The sequence below is a fragment of the Rattus norvegicus genome, chromosome 6, assembly GCF_021556685.1.
Source record: "Rattus norvegicus strain SHRSP/BbbUtx chromosome 6, alternate assembly SHRSP_T2T, whole genome shotgun sequence".
In the NCBI taxonomy this organism is placed as follows: domain Eukaryota; kingdom Metazoa; phylum Chordata; class Mammalia; order Rodentia; family Muridae; genus Rattus; species Rattus norvegicus.
The window spans coordinates 29,782,369-29,805,000 of NC_141539.1; the positions used below are offsets into that span (position 1 = coordinate 29,782,369).

Below are 22,632 nucleotides of genomic sequence, written 5' to 3' on the forward strand. Positions count from 1 at the left end.
TATCTCCAACGAAGACAGAATCGCCAAAGGAGAATGGCTCCCCGCTCCCCGTGTCTTTCTGCAGGCCATCAGTCTGGAATGCCTTTGGCTGTCCCTACACCATATGTTCCCACTCCAAAACCAAGCATTGATTCTGGCAGGGATATCGAATTATAAATATTTTAGTGTATCACAACTAACAAAGAACTAGCAATAAGAACTAAAGTCTTTTAGCTGTCCCTTTCATGACTCTCCCTCCTGATAGCTGAGATAACTTCATGGCCAATGGACACCGAGGAAACCTAGCCCTAAAGCTGTACACCAGGTTGGGCAGAGACCTCCTCAGTCACCAGGGAAACACAGCAGAGGAACTGGCTCTGTGTCCCTTCTCTCCCGCCTGCCCTCCCGCTTCCTCAAATTTTGGTTTTGCCTCCAGTCTAGTCCCACCCCAGCAAATAGGCACGCAGAATAGGAGAAGAAATGTCTCCATGCAGCTGCTGGCTGCCCTCTGCTGGGCAGGCTACTGTGACTGAATTAGAAGTTCCCCTCACTGATTACCCACAACATCCACGCACCTCTGCACAGGAGTATACCGCTTCCCAGCACAAGGTGCCCACTCGGGTCCACACTCTGGGCCACCAGGACCCACTTTTCAGATGAGAAGAGCGAGGTCCAAGGCCCACAGGCCTCACTTCCATCTCCTTCTCAGCTGAACAGTATTCTGTGAAGCATTTCAAAATGAAATGGTGCCAGCCTTTCATCCTCACCCAAGCAGTGTTTGCTTATCCAGCCAGTGTTTGCTGCCTCTCTAGTGCTGACTGGTGGGCTCCCACAGATATTCTAGAACAGCTGAGTTTTCAAGGAAAGTGCTTTCTCAGGGACTGGCCAGAAAAACAAGTTGCTGCATGACAGAGGGAGGGAGTCTGAGAGTCCAGAGAAGCATGTGGTCTAATAAAACTGCAGCTGTTCTTCCCAGCATGCATCTTTCTTCCCAACATGCATCTCTCTGTACTCTGCAGAGTCTCCTCTCTTCCAACCATGCCACAATGAGGATTTTAAAAACAACAAAAACCTGCGGTCCAGTGAGATTAAATAATGACCGAGAGGTACACATACTAAGCAAGAAAAAGTCAGGGGGTCTCCTTCAGTCAGAAGATACACATGGATACAACCTACAGAATCCCATAGACCTCCAGAGGAGAAGTAAGAGAGGGCTATTTCTCACGTTTCTCCTGAGGCGAATCCATGCATGCAAGAAACATGAGGGGGAAATAGGAAGGACTCAGCTCTCCCAATAATGGGTCAGCGCTGCAATAGCTGGAGCTTCAGGTACACTGTTGACAACATCAGCCTGAAACAGTACCCTGAGCCTGGAGAAAACAGTGGATAAATTATGCCACTAAGCCTAGCAAGTCTTCCCCAAAAGGGGCTCAGATCCTTCACACACACACACACACACACACACACACACACACACACACACACACACACACACCTTCATTCTCGAAGCCCACAAAGGGTATGGGATGAAGCACTGGCTTCACGGGCTGGCTTAAAGGTGAGGATCTTGGCAGGAAGAATCCCTTTCCTACCTTTGTTCTGTGCCTCTTGTGCACATGTGTAGGTGTGCGCCTTCTTACCCTCATTATCAAAACGTGGGCCTTCAAGCTCTTATCCAAGAGAAGCCATGAAACAGTCTGTGCGGAGACACAGCAAGGAAGCGAAGGAGTTTTGTAACTCAGAATTCTTTCAAGTGCCTGCAACCTGAGTCAAGAAGAGACTTCTAGAATCTCAACGATCACAGGCAGCACTGTTATCTTAAAGAAAAAGGCTCTATTATAGACTCATGTTGTACAGTCTCTGTCTGAGCCACCTGAAAACCTTGTAGAGCAGTTGTCAGCCATGGGGGGGGGGGGGGTCAGCCAATACCTGCAGGGCCGAGTCACTCAAGGAGGACGGAGAAAAAAGACTAGCCTAACGAAGCAAGCCAAATGTGGCCTGTGTAGAACCAGGCAGCCACACAGATCATCCAGACAAGGATGTAGACCTGTAGTCAGCAGACAGATAGTATCAAGGGACAAAAGGAGGGACCAAGCCTCCATAATGAGCCCAGAGCCTCGTATACAGCACATGGGCATGAGAACTCACATTTTGCCCCAGAATATTTCTCAATGTAACCTGCCTGACTATCCAGGGTGCCCCTGGTCCTAGAATGTAGCCAGATCGCATAGCTAGGTAAAGCTTGCAGCTAAAGGAGAAGCCTTCTATGGTCTAGGGTAGAGTCTATTTGTTACCATGAGCAGGTTAGTCACCAACCCACATATGCCAAGTGTACTGAACAAGTCCTGAGTCCTTAGAAGTGCTGCTGCTTGTTGATTGAGATGGCAGCACTGAAGTAACAGTAAACCTCAAGTTCCCAGCTCTATAGAAATGAAATCTATTTCTTTCTAATGTAAAATCAAACGTGGGTGTGACTGGTGAGTTCTGGAACCTACAAGCCTTCCACTCTGTGGCTCAGGCCTCTACTGCCACCTTGAAATCCCTTGCGTTTGGCTAGCCAGTGTAGGGAGAGCATAGAGAGGGGCATTTGAAGATTGTTATGTGTGATTACTTCCCGTTTTCTATTGGCTAGAATTCAGATGCTGGGAAATGCAGTATACCTCTGTGCCCACAGAAAAGAGAAGTGCATTAAAAATGTGGGGGTGGAGGGGAAGAATGGAAACAAGAGGAGGAGGGAAGGAGGAAGAGGGATGGAAAGAAGAGGAGGAGGAAAAAGGAAGAGGATGAAGAGGAAGAGGAGGAGGAAGAGAAGGAGGAGGAAGAAGGAAGAAAAAAGAAGCAGTTAAGAAATACAGTTCTTGTCTGAGGACATCTATCAGAGTGTCACTTAAAAGTACAACTCCTTTATTAGCTGCTCTGGGCACTGATCAGCCAGCATCTCCACAATCGTCATGATTCAAAGCTGAAATCAATCCCAGGCTCTATTCTGAGGTGTGAATGTTTCGTTCCCAAAATTTTATGATGCAGCAAATTCTTACTTTCTGGCAGTAGTAATCATCCCAGAATTTCACCAAACTTTCTCTTTTCTAAAACCAAAAGTAAGCAGGAAAAGAGTACTTTGAAAAGGCTTAAGACTGCCAAAAAAAAAAAAGAAGCTTCAGCCCACAAATCTGACTGAATGTTACTATGAAGCCAGAAAACTCTCTCCCCAGCTGCCACTAAGAAAATCCATGTGTCCTACCCATAGAGAGACACTCTGAGAAGACCACATCTTAGACTTGGAATGCTTGGAATGCTGTCTTCAAGAAGTTCCCCCAAATGACTTTGCTATGTTACTGTGTTTGGAAGACACTGCCATTAAAATGACAGACCCACGTCTCTTATGGGCAACATGGGGAGCCAAGAAGTATCTGGAGAGGTATTACTGACTGTCATATTGTCAGCAATAGTATATCAAGCTCTGTCCATGCATAGAACCAGCCTCTTGCTAAGTTACAGGATCTGAATGGTATTGAGAATACATGAGTTCAGTGGCAGCCTAATCCACCAGCATTGTGCATGCTCCCAAGATCTCCTAGTATCCAAGCAGCCTCAGTCAGGGCAACCTGAGTGGGGGAAGTGAACTAATAAGTCAGCCCTCAAGAAAAATTCAGATCTTAGAGAAATGAGACTCAAGGCCATTCATTCTAGAGACAGTGTCAGGGCAAGCAAAGATCTAAAGACAGGGATGTTTTCTGTTGTTTCTGGGTTGTGTCAAGGGATGGTAGGTAGCCATCTTGAGCAAGAGGGGATAGTATGAGACCATGTGCTTTGGGCTGTGAGTGTAGGTAACAGAACCATGAAGCCCATTCGGTTCACTGGAGCCTTGAGTCTGGTAGAGGCTCTTGGGAAAAGAAAATGTGTAATGATTAGAACCATGAAGTGGAACTCAGAAAAGCGAAGTCGGGAAGGCATTGCAATGGAGGCCCAGCTTCTGCTGCCTTCCAAAAGTTGTTCGGGTGCAGCTTAGGAGCTGTTCTCTGAGAAGGGAGAAGCTATGGCTGGCGGCTCAGCATGCAGTGCATACCCAGGCATTGATATATACAAATCAAACACTCATAACTCTGGAAGGATCTGGCCCTGTTTCCTCTCTCACAAAATATCCCAGATAATTGGAGCAAGGAGAAGATTACTAATTCTGAGGCTCTAAGTCCCATTTCTAATGCTGATTTACTGTGACGTTTGGGACAAGCTGTTGCTTTAGATTGCTGTTTCCACAATCAAGAGCGCAGAGCACTGAGGCAGATCAGGCCTGTGTGCCTGGTTTAAGAGGCAGTTGTTCAAAATGGCACCACGTGGACCCCCTTCATGACGGCAGATGTTCAGATCTGCTCAAGATTTTTTTTCGGTAACATCCACAGTTCCGTTTACAAGTCAACAGATGTGCGTGTGTTTTTCATAACCCTTAATGCCTGTGAAAATGAGGTCCTGTGTTCTCAGCCCTCCTCCCTCTAGGCACAGAGTTTGGAATCTAAGGGATAATTGAGCCTCTAATATTTGGGGCAAAACAGAATCCAACATATTTTGTTCTCCAGGAGGAGCCTCATTGACACAACTTCTATCCTCACTAGCAAGCAAATGATCCACACATCCTCATTTCCACATGAGTCCTGGACCCACATTGCCTGATGCCTGACTGGCACCTCATGACGTCACAGTGTAACTGCCACGTGCACTTCTACCCATAGCTCTGCTGCCACTCCCCTAGATGTCCAACTCTTCAAAGTCTTCCTTGGGTTTTCTCTCACCACAACCAGCACGTCCCCTGGCTTGAATAGACTTTAGCAAGAAGTCAGAAGTCCCATAGTCGTTGAATAATGCGAATTACATGATATCCAAGCTCCCAGGACAAGGACAATGCTCTATGCTCCTAGCTGCATTAGGCGCAAGCGTCTGGCTCAGAACATGGGCACTGATGACCTTTGCACCAATGCATAGGGTGATACGTATAATTCGTCACCGCTGTCTAAGGAAGGTTTATCATTAAAATAGAATATGAAATGGAAACAATGAAGTATGAGCTCTTATCCTAGAGAAAGGCAATGCGAAAATGCTAAGATAGCACCCATTAAGTCCTTGTGCTTTGCCCAGGGTCCCACCGAGTCTGTAGCCCTGACTTACTCAACGACAGTATTTTGAGATTCAGTGCCCCCAGGCAAAGAAGACTTCCAGTTTACGTCCACAGAGATGGAGAAGGAAGTTCAAACCATCCTTCTCCTGGGTCCTTTCATTGTCAGAAAGCTGCCATATCTGGTAACCATCTCTGCCATCCAAGGCACACATCAACAGAGACAGAAGGAGAGAAGTCACCATAGAGACTATCCGCAGGTCCTGAGATACAGGAGTGGACAGCCCAGTCTTTAAGAAGGATGGATTTGGCACCTTCTACGGCCTCGGTTGTTCCGAGGGCTTGTTGAACATGGAGTGTGTATCACACTGCATGGGTTGGGTGGTTCGGCCACAGATGACAGAAAACACGGCCTGGGAGATGAGAGGCCCTGCTTTTCCCTAATGGGTAACTGACCAAGGCAGACAATGCTCCCAGAGATCTCAGACAGTCTTTGTATCCTTTAGTGAGTTCTTGTACACATGCTTCTGTGTGTGAGTAAGTGTGCGAGTTTGGATGTAAGTATGTAAGGGTGTTCTCATTTTCTTTCTTTCTCTCCTTCTCCTCCTCCTCCTTCCCTTCCCCTCCTCTTCTCCGCCTCCATCTCTCTCCCCTTTACGCTCTCTTCCCACCCAGCGCTTACCCATTCAAGCCTGTGGATCAAGCGTTTCTGTCTATCTCTGCTCCTCTGCTGGGCCAGAGCTCCATAAAGCAAAGTTGTCTTTCCTTCACTCTCTCTTTACACCTGCTTGCCACACCAGCATTCGACAGATATGACACAGATTGGGGTACTGAGATAGCAAAGAAGGAGCCAACTGAAGATTGTCTTCTGCCAGTCTGACTTCTCTGGTTTCTCCTTCCCAGGAACCCTTCAATGTCGCTTCACAGAAATGAGCACAGAAAATCAATGCTTAAGGGTGGGGAGATGGCTCCGTGGGTAAGAACATTTGCTGCACTCCCATGAGGACCTGAGTTTGAGTCTCTAGTACCCATGCAAAGCACTGGACTTGCTGGTATGACCTGCAACCCAGCACTAGGGAGGGCAGATGAGTCCAGAGAATCACTGGAGCTTGGTGGCCTCCAGCCTAACTCCAGGTTCAGCAAGAGATTCTTTCTCAAGGGAGAGAGATAGAGCAGGATGCCCAGTGTCTTCCTCTGGCTTCCACATGCACACACAGAAATGCACACACAGAAATGCACACGCCACACAAGAGAAAATAAAAATTAACCAAGGGGAAAAACCAGTGATTGGAAGCCTTGACCTGGGAGTGTGGAAGGGTTTCTATAATTCTCCATGCAGTTTATCTGAAGATCTGTTTCCTTCTTTCCAGAAGGCTCCCTTACCTCAACCAGCCTGGTTATGCAAGAGAGAACTCTCTGACCCTTGGCAGCCCTAGAAACTCTATATTGACTTTTCTCTTGGTGTTATGCCCAGAGGAGAAACCGAGTCTTGAGGTGGTAAATTACCTCAGAGAGTTGGGCTTGTGGATGCAGAAACATTCCCAATTTAGCCTGACCTTCGACATGGCGCATTCACATTCACCAAGAGTCACAGCAAACGAACACATGCCCAGCCACTGCCTAGTCAGATCCAACCAGGGTGGGTCCTAGGAATCCAAAGCTGCCCTGCTAGCCCAGCCCCGCCTCCGCTAGTCCAGCCCCGCCTCCGCTAGTCCAGCCCCGCCTCCGCTAGTCCAGCCCCGCCTCCGCTAGCCCAGCCCCGCCTCCGCTAGCCCAGCCCCTCCTCCGCTAGCCCAGCCCCGCCTCCGCTAGCCCAGCCCCGCCTCCGCTAGTCCAGCCCCGCCTCCGCTAGCCCAGCCCCGCCTCCGCTAGCCCAGCCCCTCCTCCGCTAGCCCAGCCCCTCCTCCGCTAGCCCAGCCCCTCCTCCGCTAGCCCAGCCCCTCCTCCGCAGCCGGTGAGTGAAGTCAATTATGCAGATAATGGGATGGATGAGGCAGGGCTTTCTCGTAGCAGACATTATTCTAATAGAAATGCGTGCCGCGACCCCAGCCTCGCGACAGTCCATTTCAGAAGACTTTTACTGAACAAATCAACTGCGCAATAAGAAATGGGAGAGAGTGGTTTTCTCTCAGCAACATCTGCCAGTTCCATCCTAAGCAGCCAGGTCCCAGACAAGCCCCAGCTGTGAAAATGAGCCCCCTCCCCCTCTTTTTGGATCGTACTAAATGGCCAGGGAAGGGCTCTGAACCACAGTGCCCATCCATCAAACGCCTCTTACACCACCCAGCATTCTTTCTCTCTCACCAAAGCCTTGTTATTCCCTCAGTCCACATTCAGACACACACCTTTTTGTCAGCTACTTAGAATCATTAAGTGAACTTAATTAGGTTTGTCAATCCCTGAGGCTGGGAGGATTGCGAATAAGGCCTCATAGTCACCGCCCATTAACAGTCTGTTGCCTGAATGAGACAGTGCGTTTTCTGAGCAGTGCGTGAGCAGCGTTCAATATGTCCTCTGCAAAGACCTGCTCCGTGAGTACAGGAAGCACCCACTTCCAAGAGCTGCCTCCTGGAAACCTGACCTGGCCCGTGGCCCAAATGATCACCTCCCAGAATCCTCCTGGGCTAATTTTCAACAATCTGTCTATAAAGCTCGTACAAGATGGAGAGGTGAATACATTCTTATGCAAAAGCAGGCTTGAGCCAAGACCTCTAGCCAAGTGTGGTTTAGACAAGGAAAAAAAAAAAGTAAGACCAGCAACAACTCCTGCGAATCTAAAATCTACTCTGGAGAAACAGAAAGAACCAAACAGATCTCACAGTTACCACACAGCCAAAGAGAAGGGAGGCCTGCCTGCTAGGCTTCTGGATAAGTGCTTACTCTACCTTTTCCTTAACCAGATGTCCCACTGGAGAAGGGGAAGGCTCTTGTAGCCATGGAAACACTGCTTCCCTCCCCATCCAAAGGGAAAGTGTTGGGGTTGGGCCTCAGGGGTAACCTGTGTGATTATCAGTCTGTTGTCATATTAGCAATAATATGCCTTGACCTTGCCTCCCATCAGCCCTAGAATACTCTCTACCTGTACTAAGAGTATGTGTGGGACCTAAGCCTGAGGCTAAACTCACTGTGAGGAATGACCCAGTGTCTGTATCTTTGGGAAAGTGACTATAAAAGAATAATTGGACCAGAAGGATTCAGAGCCAGGAGGAAGTCTTGCCTCTCTCTAGCAGGGAGGGGCTTCCAGAGCCTCTGCTCTTTGGTTCTGCTGGAGACACAAACCAGGCAGCATCCAAAGCAGAGAAGCCTAAATCACAGCTGGCCTGGTCTTCACCTCATCTTTTGGCCAGTTCCCTCACAGAAGATGAGCTCCAGGAATTAGCCCCCGTTGTACCAGGCCCCATCACCTGCCCCTCCAGACTCCATTCCCACATTCACCTCTGTCCTGCAGATACCTGCCACCTCTGTCTGACCCTTGTCCTGCCTGTCCCCTTACCTGAGTCTCTGGTCCCAGAGTGAACTGAGGCAGCCTCACGTGTGTTCATGGTGCCATCTGATTGATGCCTTCTTGCCTGTCCCATGTTCTCCTGACACAAAATATGGACAACTCTCAGGGTCAGTTAATGCTTTAAAACAGCATCTTCTACTACCGACAACTCACAGAACGCCTTAGAGACTCTTGTACTGAGAAAGCATGGCAGCCCCAGCCTACGTCGTCCCATCAGGGCTAAGAGGCCTGGAGGCTGGCTGTTAGGGAACTCTGCAGCTCTAACTTCTTGGTCATGAAGAATTAAAGCAGGAAAACCAGAGCAAGTGAGGTGACTGGAGGTTTCCCCTGGGGCCTATAGAGGCCACGGTGGAGAGCTCCCTTGTGTGGAGGCACACAGTCAGTCATTCATTCCCTGACGTCCTGACGTCCTCCAAAGTGTGCTGACGATGCAGCTTAGCACCGAAATGAACATGGGGCCTGGCTCCTCAGCCTGTGGGTGATGGATAAAGAGAGGATGAACCAGAGAGGAGAATGAGAGTGCGTTGCTATGGGATCAATGCCCACTCTAATGTAGGATAGCCCACAATCCCGACCAAAGTACATGATTCTTTCTAGTCACACTTTGAGTAGCTTTATAGCAATACTTATTATTTATTATTATTGGTTGTTGTTTTGTTGTTGTTGTTGTTTGGTTTGGGATGTTTTCTTTTGTTTTGTTCTTTTGAGACAGGGCCTCATGAGCCTAGGCCAGCCTCAAACTCCCTGTATAGTTGAGAATGGCTTCAGTCATTTCTCCTTTACAATAAAAGTGTCTGGGCCCTCTACTTGTGGCCTTTGCACTGAAAGGGTTATATATGACCAGACTTCACAAGACGGATGAAGGCACAGGCAGACAGGGGGACTAGAGCAGTTGAGACTAATTGGTCACAAACACATTGTTCAGATAAGAGTTTACTTCCGATTTCAAGGCTTTTCTCCATGAGAGCAATAACTGTCCTCCAGCCAGAAAGAACTAAGCCACCATCTATCCCTTCTAAGTGTTGACCACAGTTGCATGCTCAGTCGTGATCGGAGTTTCTGCCCGGTTACCATTCACGGTGTAGGCAAGCTCCATCCTTGTCTCATCAGAATGGGTCATCTACCAAGCTCACACTCAAGAAATGTGTGAGCAAGTTAAAAATGATTGCCTTAAAGGAGTCTCTTAAGGTTGTAAATAAGCCTGTGATTTTTGTGTTGGGGCTATGTGTAGCCTGGGTTGAGCATACGGGGAAGTTTCACTTCCTTGCTGAGCTGCGGTCCAGAGGAACAAAAGGACTTTCCCTCTTCACAGTTCTTCCTGTGTGCCTTCTGCCTCTCCTCCTCCTTCTTGTCCAGTACCTAACCTGGCCCACATTGTTGTCAGCCTAAATCAATCAATCTCTCTCTCTCTCTCTCTCTCTCTCTCTCTCTCTCTCTCTCTCTCTCTCTCTCTCTGGTGTGTGTGTGTGTAAGTAGATACATATATACGTACATACATAGGTAGATAGATAGATAGATAGATAGATAGATAGATAGATAGATAGATATTTCTCTCTACATCTGTGTCTCTCCCTCCCTCTTTCTCTCTCTCCCCTTTGCCTCCTTATTTCACAACAGCTTCAGCGAGCTATAATTTACGTGCCGTAACATTCACCCGTTTTTAAGTGTGCACGTCGACAACTTTCAGCAAGTTTCTAGAATTCTACAAAGAACACTGCAAGCCAGTTTTAGAACATTTCCATCACCCCAAAATGAGGCTTCGTGCTAGTTTGCAGTCAATATTGTTCCACTCCTAGCCCCAGGCAAGCACTAATCTGCTCTCTGTCTCTACAGATTTGCCTATTCTAGATGATTCCTACACAGAGAATCACTCAGTATGATGTCTTTAACTTACTGTCTGCCTTCTTTAACTTTGCATAATGCTTTTGAGGCGCATCTATTTTACAGCACGTCTCCTGGTCCATTCTTTTTATTATAGATTAGCATCCTGATGTGTGGCTCTAAAACCGCATGTGCTGCATCCATCCAATGATTGACAGCCATGGCTTCCCTCTCTTGTTATTTCAACATCCACGCCAGAGGCTGCACACTATTCTTCAGGTCATTCTGGATCGACTTTCTGAAATCTGGGGAAAGAGTCTTTAGGGCTCTCGGGACACAGTCGCTTTATCGTAGAAGTGGGTGGTTGACTGATGACAGCCTTCCAGGAAGGAGATTTCCCAAGAAAACAAACCAGGAAACAAATGAGTCCAAGGCATCTTTCTGTTTGTCTCAATCTAAAGCTTTCTCTGACCGTAGTCAGAGGACCTGGCCCTCTAAGCCATGAAAAGTCTGGAAAGAAACATAATCTCAGTGAGTTACTAGCCATACTTTATGACCCACTGTGGTTTGATTGCAAGTTCTCCTGGGGGAAACAGTCAATCATCTAATAGTTAACAACCACTTGGACAACAGTAACTGATAATGGGCAAAACTCGGGATGCTTGGTACCTCTGTTGTGCAAGAAATTAACCCTTGAGTTGCTAGCTAATGGAACAGAACCACAGAAGGGGCCCAGTTGCTTGAAGCAACAGAGACACTGAGGGGTTCTCTCCAGCTGTTAGTAGCATACAAAAGTGCCTTAATGTTTAAATAGTGGCTTTAGCCCAACCATGGATGAACGTGAACAGAACGCCAAGCCCACTCATTTCTCTCCACCATGCATGCCCAGAAAGCAAAAGTCTCCCAAACTCAGATATTCAAACTAGCTTTAAAAGCCTCATATCTGCCATAGCTGTGATGAGCACCCCTTCTAAAGGTGTATTCTCTGTGATGGAGAAGGGGAAATTGGGAAAGTTTGGTGCCCGCTCTCTAACTGATGCACTGGGATCAGGTAAGGCTGATCAAACTAAATTTCTGTAAAACAGGTCAACACACACGATCTGTGAATCCTGGAAATGGACCTACCCTAGTGGTTCCTAACACACATTCTTCTTAACATCACACAGGTTCTGGCTGCAAATAGTCACATGGTGGGGCCCAGGATCCAGGGCAACCGTGGCATTTGACAACATTTCCATCAGCCTCGACTGCTACCTCACCAGTGAGTTTGCCCTGGTACCTTTTCCCTTAACCCAGTGACCCAGGGTCTCACCTCTAGGCCCCCAATCTCAGTGACCCAGGGTCTCATCTCTAGATCACCAATCTCAGCCATCTTCCTTCTAACCTCTTCAGCTTAACCTCATCTCTGACCCTAAAACTGACTCCGCCTAATTCATCCCTCACTCTTCTCTATTCTAGTCAGTGGGGAGGAGAAAATGTCCCTGAATGCAGTACCCAAATCCAGAAATCTGTTTGAGAAAAACCCAAACAAGGAGCCAAAACCCTGGGCAAACATATCAGGACCAACTCCCATCTTCGACCCTACAGGTAAGGGCTACTCTGTCACAGCTGACACACTTAAGGAGCATCATTTCTTGCTGTGGAAGGCAGAAGAATGGCCTGTGTTGTGGTTGGGATTGGCACTGTAGTTAAAAGAAAATGGTTGGTCTCCAGAAGAGGCCTCACTACCTCTGTTATGGGACCCCTAAAAGAAGCTGTGTGGGTCTCCTATCACTTAAGCAACAGAAACTACTGGAAGTAGGCAAAAGAGAAACTTTACACCTGGGGACCCCCAACACACAATGTGGGGTTCAAGCTATGGCCACTTGTTATGATGTATATAAATAGGCAAATACAATAGAGGTGGAAACAGGGAGACAATGAGTTTGGTAACACCCTGGGCTTTGCCTTTTAGGGCAAGGGAGATGGCTCACCCTATAAAGTACTTGACATATAAGCTCCAATCCCCAGTTCAGATCCCCATTACCCCCATAAAGAGCCAATCACAGTGACACATACCTATAATCCCAGCACTGGAGAGTTGGAGACAGGGGGAATCCCTGTAGCTTGGTGGGCAGCTGATCTTGCTGAATGGTTGAGCTCTATATTAAATAAGAACCCTTGTATCAATGAATAAGGTAGATTTGTCAAAGAAGATATCTGACATCAACCTCTGACCTCTGCATGCATGTACACACACACACACACACACACACACACACACACCAGGAGACTTAGGTCCTAGGCCTCACCTAAGAACCCCTGAGGTTCCCAGATGCCCTGAGGGTACATGGGTAGCTGGCACTTCTCACATGAGAAGTGGGTACAATGCATGGAACTGCTGTGTGCATCTTGATTATAGCTAATAAGTCTGTAATTTCTACTTACAAGGTAGAATCCTGGTCCCATGCAAAGTGCAAAATAATTAGAGGCTTGTAGCTTTGACACCAAATTTGTGAGCTCTCAGCTCATTAGCTAAATTTTAGTTTTGCTTAGGTTTTTTTTTGGGGGGGGAGACAAAAGCTGCTTGAAATTACCTCTCTCCCATTCCTGATTCCTGCCTGATCTGGCCAGCTACCAAGCCTACGAAAGGGGCGTGTGTCTCCTTCCCTCTCTACCCTCAACTTTAAAAAACTCCCAGAGCCTAGCTGGGAACCTAGCCTAGAGAACTCTGGATCCTAACAGTAGCTCAATTCATGGAAATACATAGCCCCATAGCCTGAGTGAGGACCTTCCTGTTATCCGTTCAGTCCCTCTTGCCACTCACCCCCAGGAGATCACCTGTGTTTACTGCCTTGTAAAGTTACTGCCTTGTCATAACTTACACAACTTACAAATCCATAAATTTAGGAAGGGAGCCCACACTTCCCTTTTCATTTGATACTAAGTAAACATGGAGGCAATCCCACATTTGCCACCAGCAGGGACTCCAGAAACAAGGACTGATTGATTGGTGAGCATCTGGAATCCTGAGCCCCGCTTCTCTAATGTCAATCATCACAACGTTCTAACCAACCGTCATTTAGGGAGCAGTGGCCTGCCCTGCCTCTCCAGTGGACCTGGAGTCTGGGTCCACTGTCACATACTCCTGCTGTCCCTAAAAGGATAATCAATAAGGGCCTGCTGGCCACTCCCGACAAATGAAATCACATGGGAGGTAGAAAGGGTTTATGACTCCCCACCATCTCCAAACAGAACTTGAAGCAGACTCCAGCTAGAACACCAGGCTGTTCTGCTGGGTAACATCACCTCAGAAAGAGATAGGCAACTGTTTCCAGGTCAGAGGAAAAAAGGATATTGAACCAAAGGTGTTTAGGAGTGGCCTTGAGGTTCCCTGGGACTGCTCTATGATGTGGAATTAGGAGCCATTATTTCCCCCACGAACCCAGTGCCACACCAGGAGGTGCTTAGGGAGAAAGAAAGAGGCCTCAGCTTCCACAACCCTCCCCTCATGTGATCTCTCACAGGAGGTATTTATCTCCACCATGGTTTGGGTTCCCTTGTCCCATCTCAGTGTAGAGCCCTCTAAATGTGTATTAGGGGTACAGAGGGTATCTCTATGGAGGGCAAGATTTCTGCTAAGAAGGCACTTTTCACAGGCATGTCTTACGAGTCCCTGGACAGAAAGGGAGGGAAAGAGAAGAGAACGGAGGGGGAAGTGGGGAAGGAAAGAAAAAAGAGTGGTGTATGAGAAGGGAGAGAGGAAAGGATGGGGAGTGGGAATCAGACAATGCCTGCCAATGAGCTAGGCCTTCTCACGAGTTAACTTGGCCTCATCCAGGAGTAGTTACTTTTACTCCTATTGAAGGAGAGAGGAAAGGTGGAATTAAGGACCCGACCGAGAAGGCATGGCTGCTAGCCAGTGGGGCCAGGATGTGAACCTGGGAGTCTATAGTCCTTTCACCAGCTCAGCCACTACTGGTAAAGAGATCTCCAATCAGGGAGAAGTGCTGCTTAAGAAGGAGGAAGAGGGCCAGACACAGCTAAGAGCCCCTGCCTGAACAGTAAATAGTCAGCTCCCAACCCTCTGACAAAGAATGAAGGCGACAAGATAATAAGATTTTCTCTCCAAAGTTCAGCACTGTCAGTTTCTACTGGGTTGGAACAGGGTTGGGGGTGGCATTTCAGCTCTCCTCCAGGCAGTCAGAAAAGAAGCCATTGAACACGCAGAAACCCTACAAATCCAGGCCCTAAGAAAACTATTACTGCCAATGCTCCCCAAGCTCCTTGTGTCCCCGCCAGCCATCCGGGCTCACTCCAGGAGACTGAGTGGCCAGCGGAGCCTCCAGCCTAGGGGCAGGGAAACGCCTGGCCAGGTTGTGCTTCTCGGAAGCCTCTGAGTCACTTTAGCTAATCGGATGAAGAAGCTGGAGGAGAAAATGGGGTGAGTATTAAGTCCTGGGAAATTACGTTTGTCAGCTTTGCACATGCAATTACGCTAACCAAATGGTTGGGCTAATGCAATTAAGGCTACAGAGTCTTCTCTTTTCCCTACAGCCTCTTCTCTTTTCCCTCCCCCATCCCTAATTCTCTCCTCCTCCCTGTCTCTGTCTCCACCTCGGTGTCTGTGTCTGTGCCTGGTAACAGATGTTGCTGCGGCTGAGCAGGTGCCATCAGGCTCTGATCCTCTCCCTCCCTGAGAAGTCTAGTTGAGGATTTGAAAGCTCCAGGACCCTGTACCCATCTCCCCTCTACTATGTACTCAGATGTGGCACAGGGGGGGACCAAATAAAGCCCAATGACCCAATTTTGGAGTGGGGAGGGGGATTACAATGGATTTACTTACCAATTCCACATATGCATCTTGAACAAAAAAGGAAGAAAACAAAATTATGTATAAGCCTGTGAGATGATTCAGCTAAGAAAAGTACTTCCTGTGCAAACCTGATGACCTCCGTTTGATCCCTGGGACCTGAGATGGAAGAGAATCAACTCTAGAAAGTTACCCTCTGACCTGCACACAAGCATGGGTACACACACACACACACACACACACACACACACACATGCATGCACACATGCATGCACACATACACAGATACATATAATAGTGATGATTTTACATGTGTGTGTGTGTGATTATGCCTTATGTACAATATATATTTATATATCCTGAAGTCAGAACCTCCATGCTCTGTCCTGGTCAATTCACATTAACCATGGTCTTAGCATTGTTGAGCCTCACAGGGCCTTTGCATGGCCTCTGCATGCAGTAAACACATGGGAATGGCTCTTGTGGGAGAGGCTCTTGTGAACCCAGATAGGTGCAGGTAACCTACTGTATCCAAGAGGTCAAGGTTCAAGGGACTGAAGAGATGGCTCAGTAAAGTGCTTACCACAAAATCATAAGGACATAAACTCAATCTCCAGAACCACATTTTTAAAAGCTGGGGATACTGGTAACCCCAGCACTGGGCAGATACTGGGGTGATCTGACCAATCAGCCACCTCAAATCAGTGAGCTCCAGTAAAATTAGAGACCATCACAAGAAGCAAGATAGAAGATTGACCTCTGGCTTACACACACATGTGCACATACCACATACATACACACACACATATGTATAAAGAGAGAGAGAGAGAGAGAGAGAGAGAGAGAGAGAGAGAGAGAGAGTGTCAAAGCATTCCAGTCCCTTCCAATCCTCAGCTCCATGATTCTGGAGGCTGAAACAATGTGGAATAAGGGAGCCATTTTTTTCCTTGGCCCTTCTCTTCAATTAAGCCATGGCTGAGCTAATGTGCCCAGAAGTCATGGTGACAGACTGTCCATTTCCACACATGCTCCTATGATTCAAGAACAGATGCCAATTCCAATGAGAAAGTTCTATGTGTTTCATATAAATTGATTGGGTCTATTTCTGCTAAATGCATTATCCATTCACTCAGAACAACTCTCAGAGTTAATAGAATTTGTAGCTAGAGCCATTATGCTCCAAGCACGCCCTTCTAGGGATGACAGCATTGTTAGAAGGAAGGCCCAAGCCTTCTTTCTAGGCCCAGCCCCTCTTTCATCACCTGTCTTCATTTGGTGTGGAGTCTTTTTGTGCCTCAGAGGCTTCTGTACTCTGTAGGCTGGCCAAGCTCATTATAGGGACACTCTATAATGGCACACCCCACTAGTGAAGCATCTTTTCCCTTCTAGATAGCCCCACTCCTAAATAGAGTATTGAGTGGAGTTCTAAAGCATTGTTACCTCTTTGGTGTTGTAGATGAGTGCGTGGTAGGTTAGGGATGGGAAGGATCTTTAGCTGTCGCTCTTCACCAGGTACTTGTTTGGAAGGCAGGGAGTTCCAAGTTATGAGAATGTCCTAAGACAAGGGCAGAGCGCAAGAAGGCCCACTCACCATGGGGGACATATTAGAACCTTGGGTAAACTCAAGTAGATCTTCCCCATAAATGCCCCATCACAGACTTCTCAGGATCCCTTGCCCACTCTACAAGCATCCTCACTGCATCTTTATCGGGGTTCCCTGCCCACATGTGCTGCCCAGTGAAAAAATACAGACTCCGGGGCTCCTACATCCCTGCGGGATATCTGAAAAGGGGGTTTAAAATCTGTATTTCTCAAGCCCTTCAGGACTGTCTCATTAGCAACAAAGGTTAGAAGAAACCCAAAGCTGCAGATGAAGGTCACCACCTTGGAGAAAGTGGAGAGGTGGTCTCTGAGTCATAGGGCATCGTTCAAGGCACCGTCTGTCATCAGTAAAGGCCTGGCACCATACAGCAGTAATAACCACTCTTCTTTGGATGATGCTGGGAGCCAGAGGTTATGCTGAGCTGTGTGGCTAGCTATTTCACTTGTTGCTTCTATGATATTAGCCACTCATAGACCAGGGTTTACAGAGATTAAGTGACTAGCCCTAAGTTACACATTTGTAAATGGCTTAAAGATCTATTTCTTTTTTTTTTTTTTTTCGGAGCTGGGGACCGAACCCAGGGCCTTGAGCTTGCTAGGCAAGCGCTCTACCACTGAGCTAAATCCCCAACCCCTAAAGATCTATTTCTTAAGACTCACATAAAAAGTAACATTTTCTAAGCCATATAATGCCTACAGGAACCTGTTGTTGGAAAGGTCTTCTAGAAAGATCTTACTATTAAGAAACCACCCTTCCTCCCATTTGTTGTGCTAGTTTTTGCTTAAACAGACTACACCTGCCCCTTCACTAACACATCACACTAGTACATAGTACACACACACACACACACACACACACACACACACACAAAGACTGATCTTGAAGCTCATTGGCATGCTCCCATGCACCCCAGCCTTCACCTGTCCACTCTTGCTAATACCCACTCAGTTGGGGGAATAACTCTTTAAGGACCAGCATCCTAGATACAGTCCTTGAGACTCATTCAAAGACCAGACATTCCCCCGGTCTTCTTCCCTGCTGTTGAACCGTGTGCTGTATGCCTTGTGTTTTTCTGGTTCAGATTATCACCTGTTCAGAATTATCATAGCAGTGGTTGTGCACGAAGCACCCACTTTAATGAGGCTTAGGCATTCCCAGTCGGTGAACAGGTTTCGCACCCTCTGAATTAACATGTCATTCTTCATTTAGGTGTGTCTCCCTTCCCCGGGAGCTAGCGTGACCGTGCACCAGGCAGAGAGGTGGTGTGGAACTAATGTGTGATTCATGATTCTCATCACTGAAATCAACAAGTTCCCTTCAGTGGAAGTGGCTTTGCATGCTGGGCAGCCAGTCAACGTCCCCAAGTGGTAGCCAACGCTAATGGCCAGGGTCAGCCTGGTGGCCAGAGAAGGGGACCTGCTGGCAGTAATTGTATGAAACTAAAGATTGAGTTGAAAGCAGCCTGCTTACCAGAGAGCCCTTCTCAGTGTCTCCTGGGGATCAGAACTCTGGCTCCTAGGCCTATACACAAGTGCCCACCACTGTAGACTACCATTGCCCCATTTGTATCCTACATGCTTTCACTGTGCACAGACCTGCAGACACTAAGGTCATGCAGTATCTCTCTCATTTTATGCTCTGAGGACGGATATTAAATGAGAAAGAAATTTAGCATAGTCGTGTGGGTGTGCGCTGCGTGCACGAGCGTGTGTGAATACATGCATTTGGTTTATGTGGGTGTGGGTTCATGGGTGCACATGTATGGAGATCAGAGTGGTGTCAGTCCTCATGTACTTTCTACTGTGTTTTGAGAGAAGGTCTCTCATTGGCCTGAAACTTCACCATCTAGATCAAGCTAGCTGGCCCATGAACTTAAAGACATCCAGACGTCTTCACCTCCTATCTCAGCATCACTGGTATAAGAGGCAAATGCCACCACAACTGGCTTCTGTGAGCAGAGGCTCTAAATAACTGGACTCACATCCTTATACTTCCTAGGCGAGTACTTACCAACTGGACCATTTCTCCAGACCCCAAATAGCACAGTTTTTACCACAGAAAACTCAGGTCTAAATCCTAGCAATGCTGGTCTCTTTAGGCAACTTCCTTCTCCTCATGTACCAGCTGTTTCTTCATATCAAAAACAGTGTTTTTATAAGGGCTAGTACGATGAGTCCACAGCTTGCTGCACAGGTTCAGGTCCCCAGAATCCACATTAAAGCTAGGAAGGTGCCCAGTCCATCTGTAATCCCAGCTTGTAGGAGGTAAAGACAGGGGATCCAAGAGCAAGCCGGTCAGCCAGACTAGCCAAAGAAGTGAGCTTCCCATCCTGCCTCAGGACATGAAGTAATGGGATTGAAGAAGACACTCCGTGTGAACCTTAGCTCTCCACACACATGTGGACACAGGCACAGGCGTACCCACATAGACACACATGTACCTGCACACATGGAACCATGAATACACAGGCACACATATACCAAACATACTCTGAAAATCAGTTTTTACATCCTTAGTAATAATATCTCATAGATTTTTCTATAAAGACCACATACATTAATACATGTCAAGGGTTCAGAAGGGTGTCTAACATGCTAGTGAGCCTTTCTTATCTTTCCTATTGTAGGATTGAGAAAAGGGAAGGTCAGGATGTAAATAACTCACCCTACCATTTCTCTATAATCAGGGTTCAATGTCAAGATTGCTTAGGGCAAAGCCTTTCCCATGGCTGTCAGAGCAATATCAAACACTAACCAACCACTGACCAGATCAAGGCAGAAAGCTCGTTTCATGAGCTGGGGTTGTTTGTTTGTTTGTTTGTATGTATGTATGTTTGTTTGTTTTTCTGGGATTCAATTCATCAAACAACACCACTTTCCCCGAATCCCAATTCTAGAAGAGCCTGTGTTTTTAGTGAAACAAGCCTGCATTGGGTACCTATAACATGCCAAGACCTGTGGCTGGAAGCCAGCTAAGCACTGCTCTTGAAAACTCTACCCCCCCCCCAAGAGCTGGTCCACACAGACCTCATAGCAAGCCCTGTTTCCATTTAGCATTAGGACAAATGTTCTACCACCACTGCCCAGCTCTGTCATCATGCTGTCCTAGACGGTGCATTGCAAATTATCCTGAACCAATCAACAACTTGTTATTTATTCCCTGAAAGCAGGTCCTGAACCCAGGTAGAGTAGCATTTGTCTGTAATCTCAGCACTTGGGGAGGCAGAAGATGAAGAGACGATTCAAGGTCACCTTCCATTATAGAGTGAGTTGGAGGCCAGCTCGGGCTACATGAGGCCTTGTGTTAGAAGGAGAAGAAAAAGGAGGAGACGGAGGGAGCAAACAAGTATGGCTTCTATGCTGTGGCTTTGGAACCCCCACATACCACCCTGACAGACCCCAGTGAGGCCTTAAGCTGATACTCTGCATTGGCAGAATTATGAGCTACCCCCACATACCACCCTGACAGACAACACAGGCTGATGCTCTACGTTGGCAGAATTATGAGCTCCTAGCAGAACACTTAAAGTATGTCTGGGCCACCAATGCTGCCCCAAGCAGCAAGCAAGAGCCACCACGGTCCTCTCTCCCAGCTGGCCTTGAGAAAACACGTTGTTTTTGCCATTTGTTTCAATGACAGGTTACATAAGTAGGAGAAAATAAATGATCCAAGAGCTTTGGGCTCAGCATGCCTTGATTAAGATCATTTAGCTCACGACCGGCAGAGCACAAAGGCCCTACATCAGTGCTCGCAGTGAGCTCCTGTTTACTGAGTCCGCTTTAATCACCATTTTCCTCCCAGGCTCACTGCCTCAGCCTGGAGCCTAGCCCTGCATCACCAATGGTCTTTGTCCCACTAAAGCATCAGCGACCTTTACAGAAAGGTATTATATTTTACAACTCATCTGAGCCAGGAGGTAAACTGAGCCTCTTAGAGAAACACCAAGATGTCTTCCCTGCTTGCTCCTCCCCTGTCAAGAGAAAAAGGAAGGCCAGATGAAACTCCCTTAAGGGTTGTTGAAGCACAGAGGAGAGAGAGAAGACAACAGGACTCTGCTCTGTCAGGGCCTCCCAGAAACAAAAACCTTGCTATGAGCAGGGGCTTTATGGAGATAATCCGGTACTTTAGAGAGAACTGCCATAAGTTTATCAGCCTTAAACAACCCACCGTTGTTTATCCAGGCCTGTGAGTTGGAAGCCAGACCACCACCAGTGCTGAGATCTCGTCTGACAGCTTGACAGGGGAAGGAGCCGCATCCACGTCTATCGGGTGCTGACAGTTCCTACAGAGCGGGATTGAGAACCCCAGTCCCTAACTGTCTAGAGGCCACCATCAGGGCCTGCTCCCCTTGGCTGCTTCCGCACAGGTGTGGTATGCTCAGGGAAAGAGGTGCAGGGAAGAAAATAATCTGCTAGCCAAACAGGTCTGTAATCTTGACAACAGCATCCCATTACCTTTGCCTACTCCATTGGTAAAAAAGCACAGGGTCTCACACTCAGAGGCAGAGGTTACACGGGTCTGAGCCTCAGGTGGAGACCTCTGAGCCCACTGAGAGAGCTCCCAGGCTCAGTCCCCAAAGTGCCTGTGGGCACTTCCTGGACTTTTAACTATTTACAAAGCGCCTACTGAGAGCCACTAAGATTAAGATGGCGAACTGGCAGAAAGGCCTGGAGACCAAGGTTCTTTATCAGAGCTGACTGCTGTAGCAAGAAAATGAGATTATTCCTAAGAGGGGATCAAGGATATAAAACAGAGGTTGGGGATTTAGCTCAGTGGTAGAGCGCTTGCCTAGCAAGCACAAGGCCCTGGGTTCGGTCCCCAGATCCAAAAAAAAAAAAGAACCAAAAAAAAAAATCTCAAAAAAGGATATAAAACAGAATAGTCATGTGAAAGTTTGTGTTATCAACTTTTATAACTTTGTCATCAACGTATATGATCGAAAATGTTGGGCAAATTCACTCCTATGACCTGTGTACTTTGTGTATGTGTGTGAGTGTGTGTGTGTGTGTGTGTGTGTGTGTGTGTGTCTGTGTGTATATGTGTGTGCATGTATTTTTTTCCATTTTATTTTTTTTACTAAAATTCCAAGAAAATTCTAGTGTCTTGCCATTAAAGTGTAACCAATTTTTAAGTGGAGAGAGGGGACAGTATTGTATATTTAGAGTCTACTAAGTCAGTTCCCCAACCCAACCAATTGCCTATTTGCACTTAAAAGCATTATACATTACACTTCCTTGAGTGGGAGGAGGGGTAGATTCGCGTGAGGGGCCTGAAGGATGGCTTCACATGAGCTTTCTCGTCAGTGCTGATTGACAGAGGGCCTGCTGTAGTCTTCCAAAACTTGTCCAGCTCTTAGAATTCATAGAAACGCCTGAACCTTCTCTATGAAAGGGTTTTTTTTTCCCAAATAAATCCCAAGTGACTGGATCAGAAAGTCCTGATTTGTTTTTAGAGTGAACATCGACTGTGAGTTCACAAGAAGGCAAAAGCGAATCTGTTCGTCTAATTATTATTGTTTTAGTAAGTAACTGGCAGATTTAATGATCTTAGTGCAGGATTAATGTTAGCACACAAGGAAAATAAGACAGAGCTCTGGGTTATCTACCAACCTGCCTGAGGATCAATAACAAAGCCTCCACATTATTCAGTACAACTTCCTAGGAAAGAGGACTATTTCCTTCTCCTCAACCAGGCTTGGACTTTGATCATTTTAACTAGCCCATTCAGCCTATCAACTGATCTGGTCCATCAACCACTGCGTGAGTAGTGTCTCCACTGCTTAAGGGACAGTCCTGGAGGGGTTTCTCAAAGGTGACATTTTAGTT

At 47.2% G+C, this 22,632-nt stretch overlaps 1 protein-coding gene across 2 annotated transcripts in view; it reads left to right on the forward strand.

Moving 5' to 3' along the window:
- The window catches only part of Alk (ALK receptor tyrosine kinase), a 719,717-nt gene that overhangs the window by 623,431 nt on the left and 73,654 nt on the right, over positions 1-22,632 (forward strand). For both annotated transcript variants that reach the window (NM_001169101.3, XM_087552352.1), the window contains 2 exons: positions 11,579-11,673; positions 11,871-11,999. In NM_001169101.3, the coding sequence (NP_001162572.1) occupies positions 11,579-11,673; positions 11,871-11,999 (224 nt within the window). The remainder of the gene's footprint in view (positions 1-11,578; positions 11,674-11,870; positions 12,000-22,632) is intronic.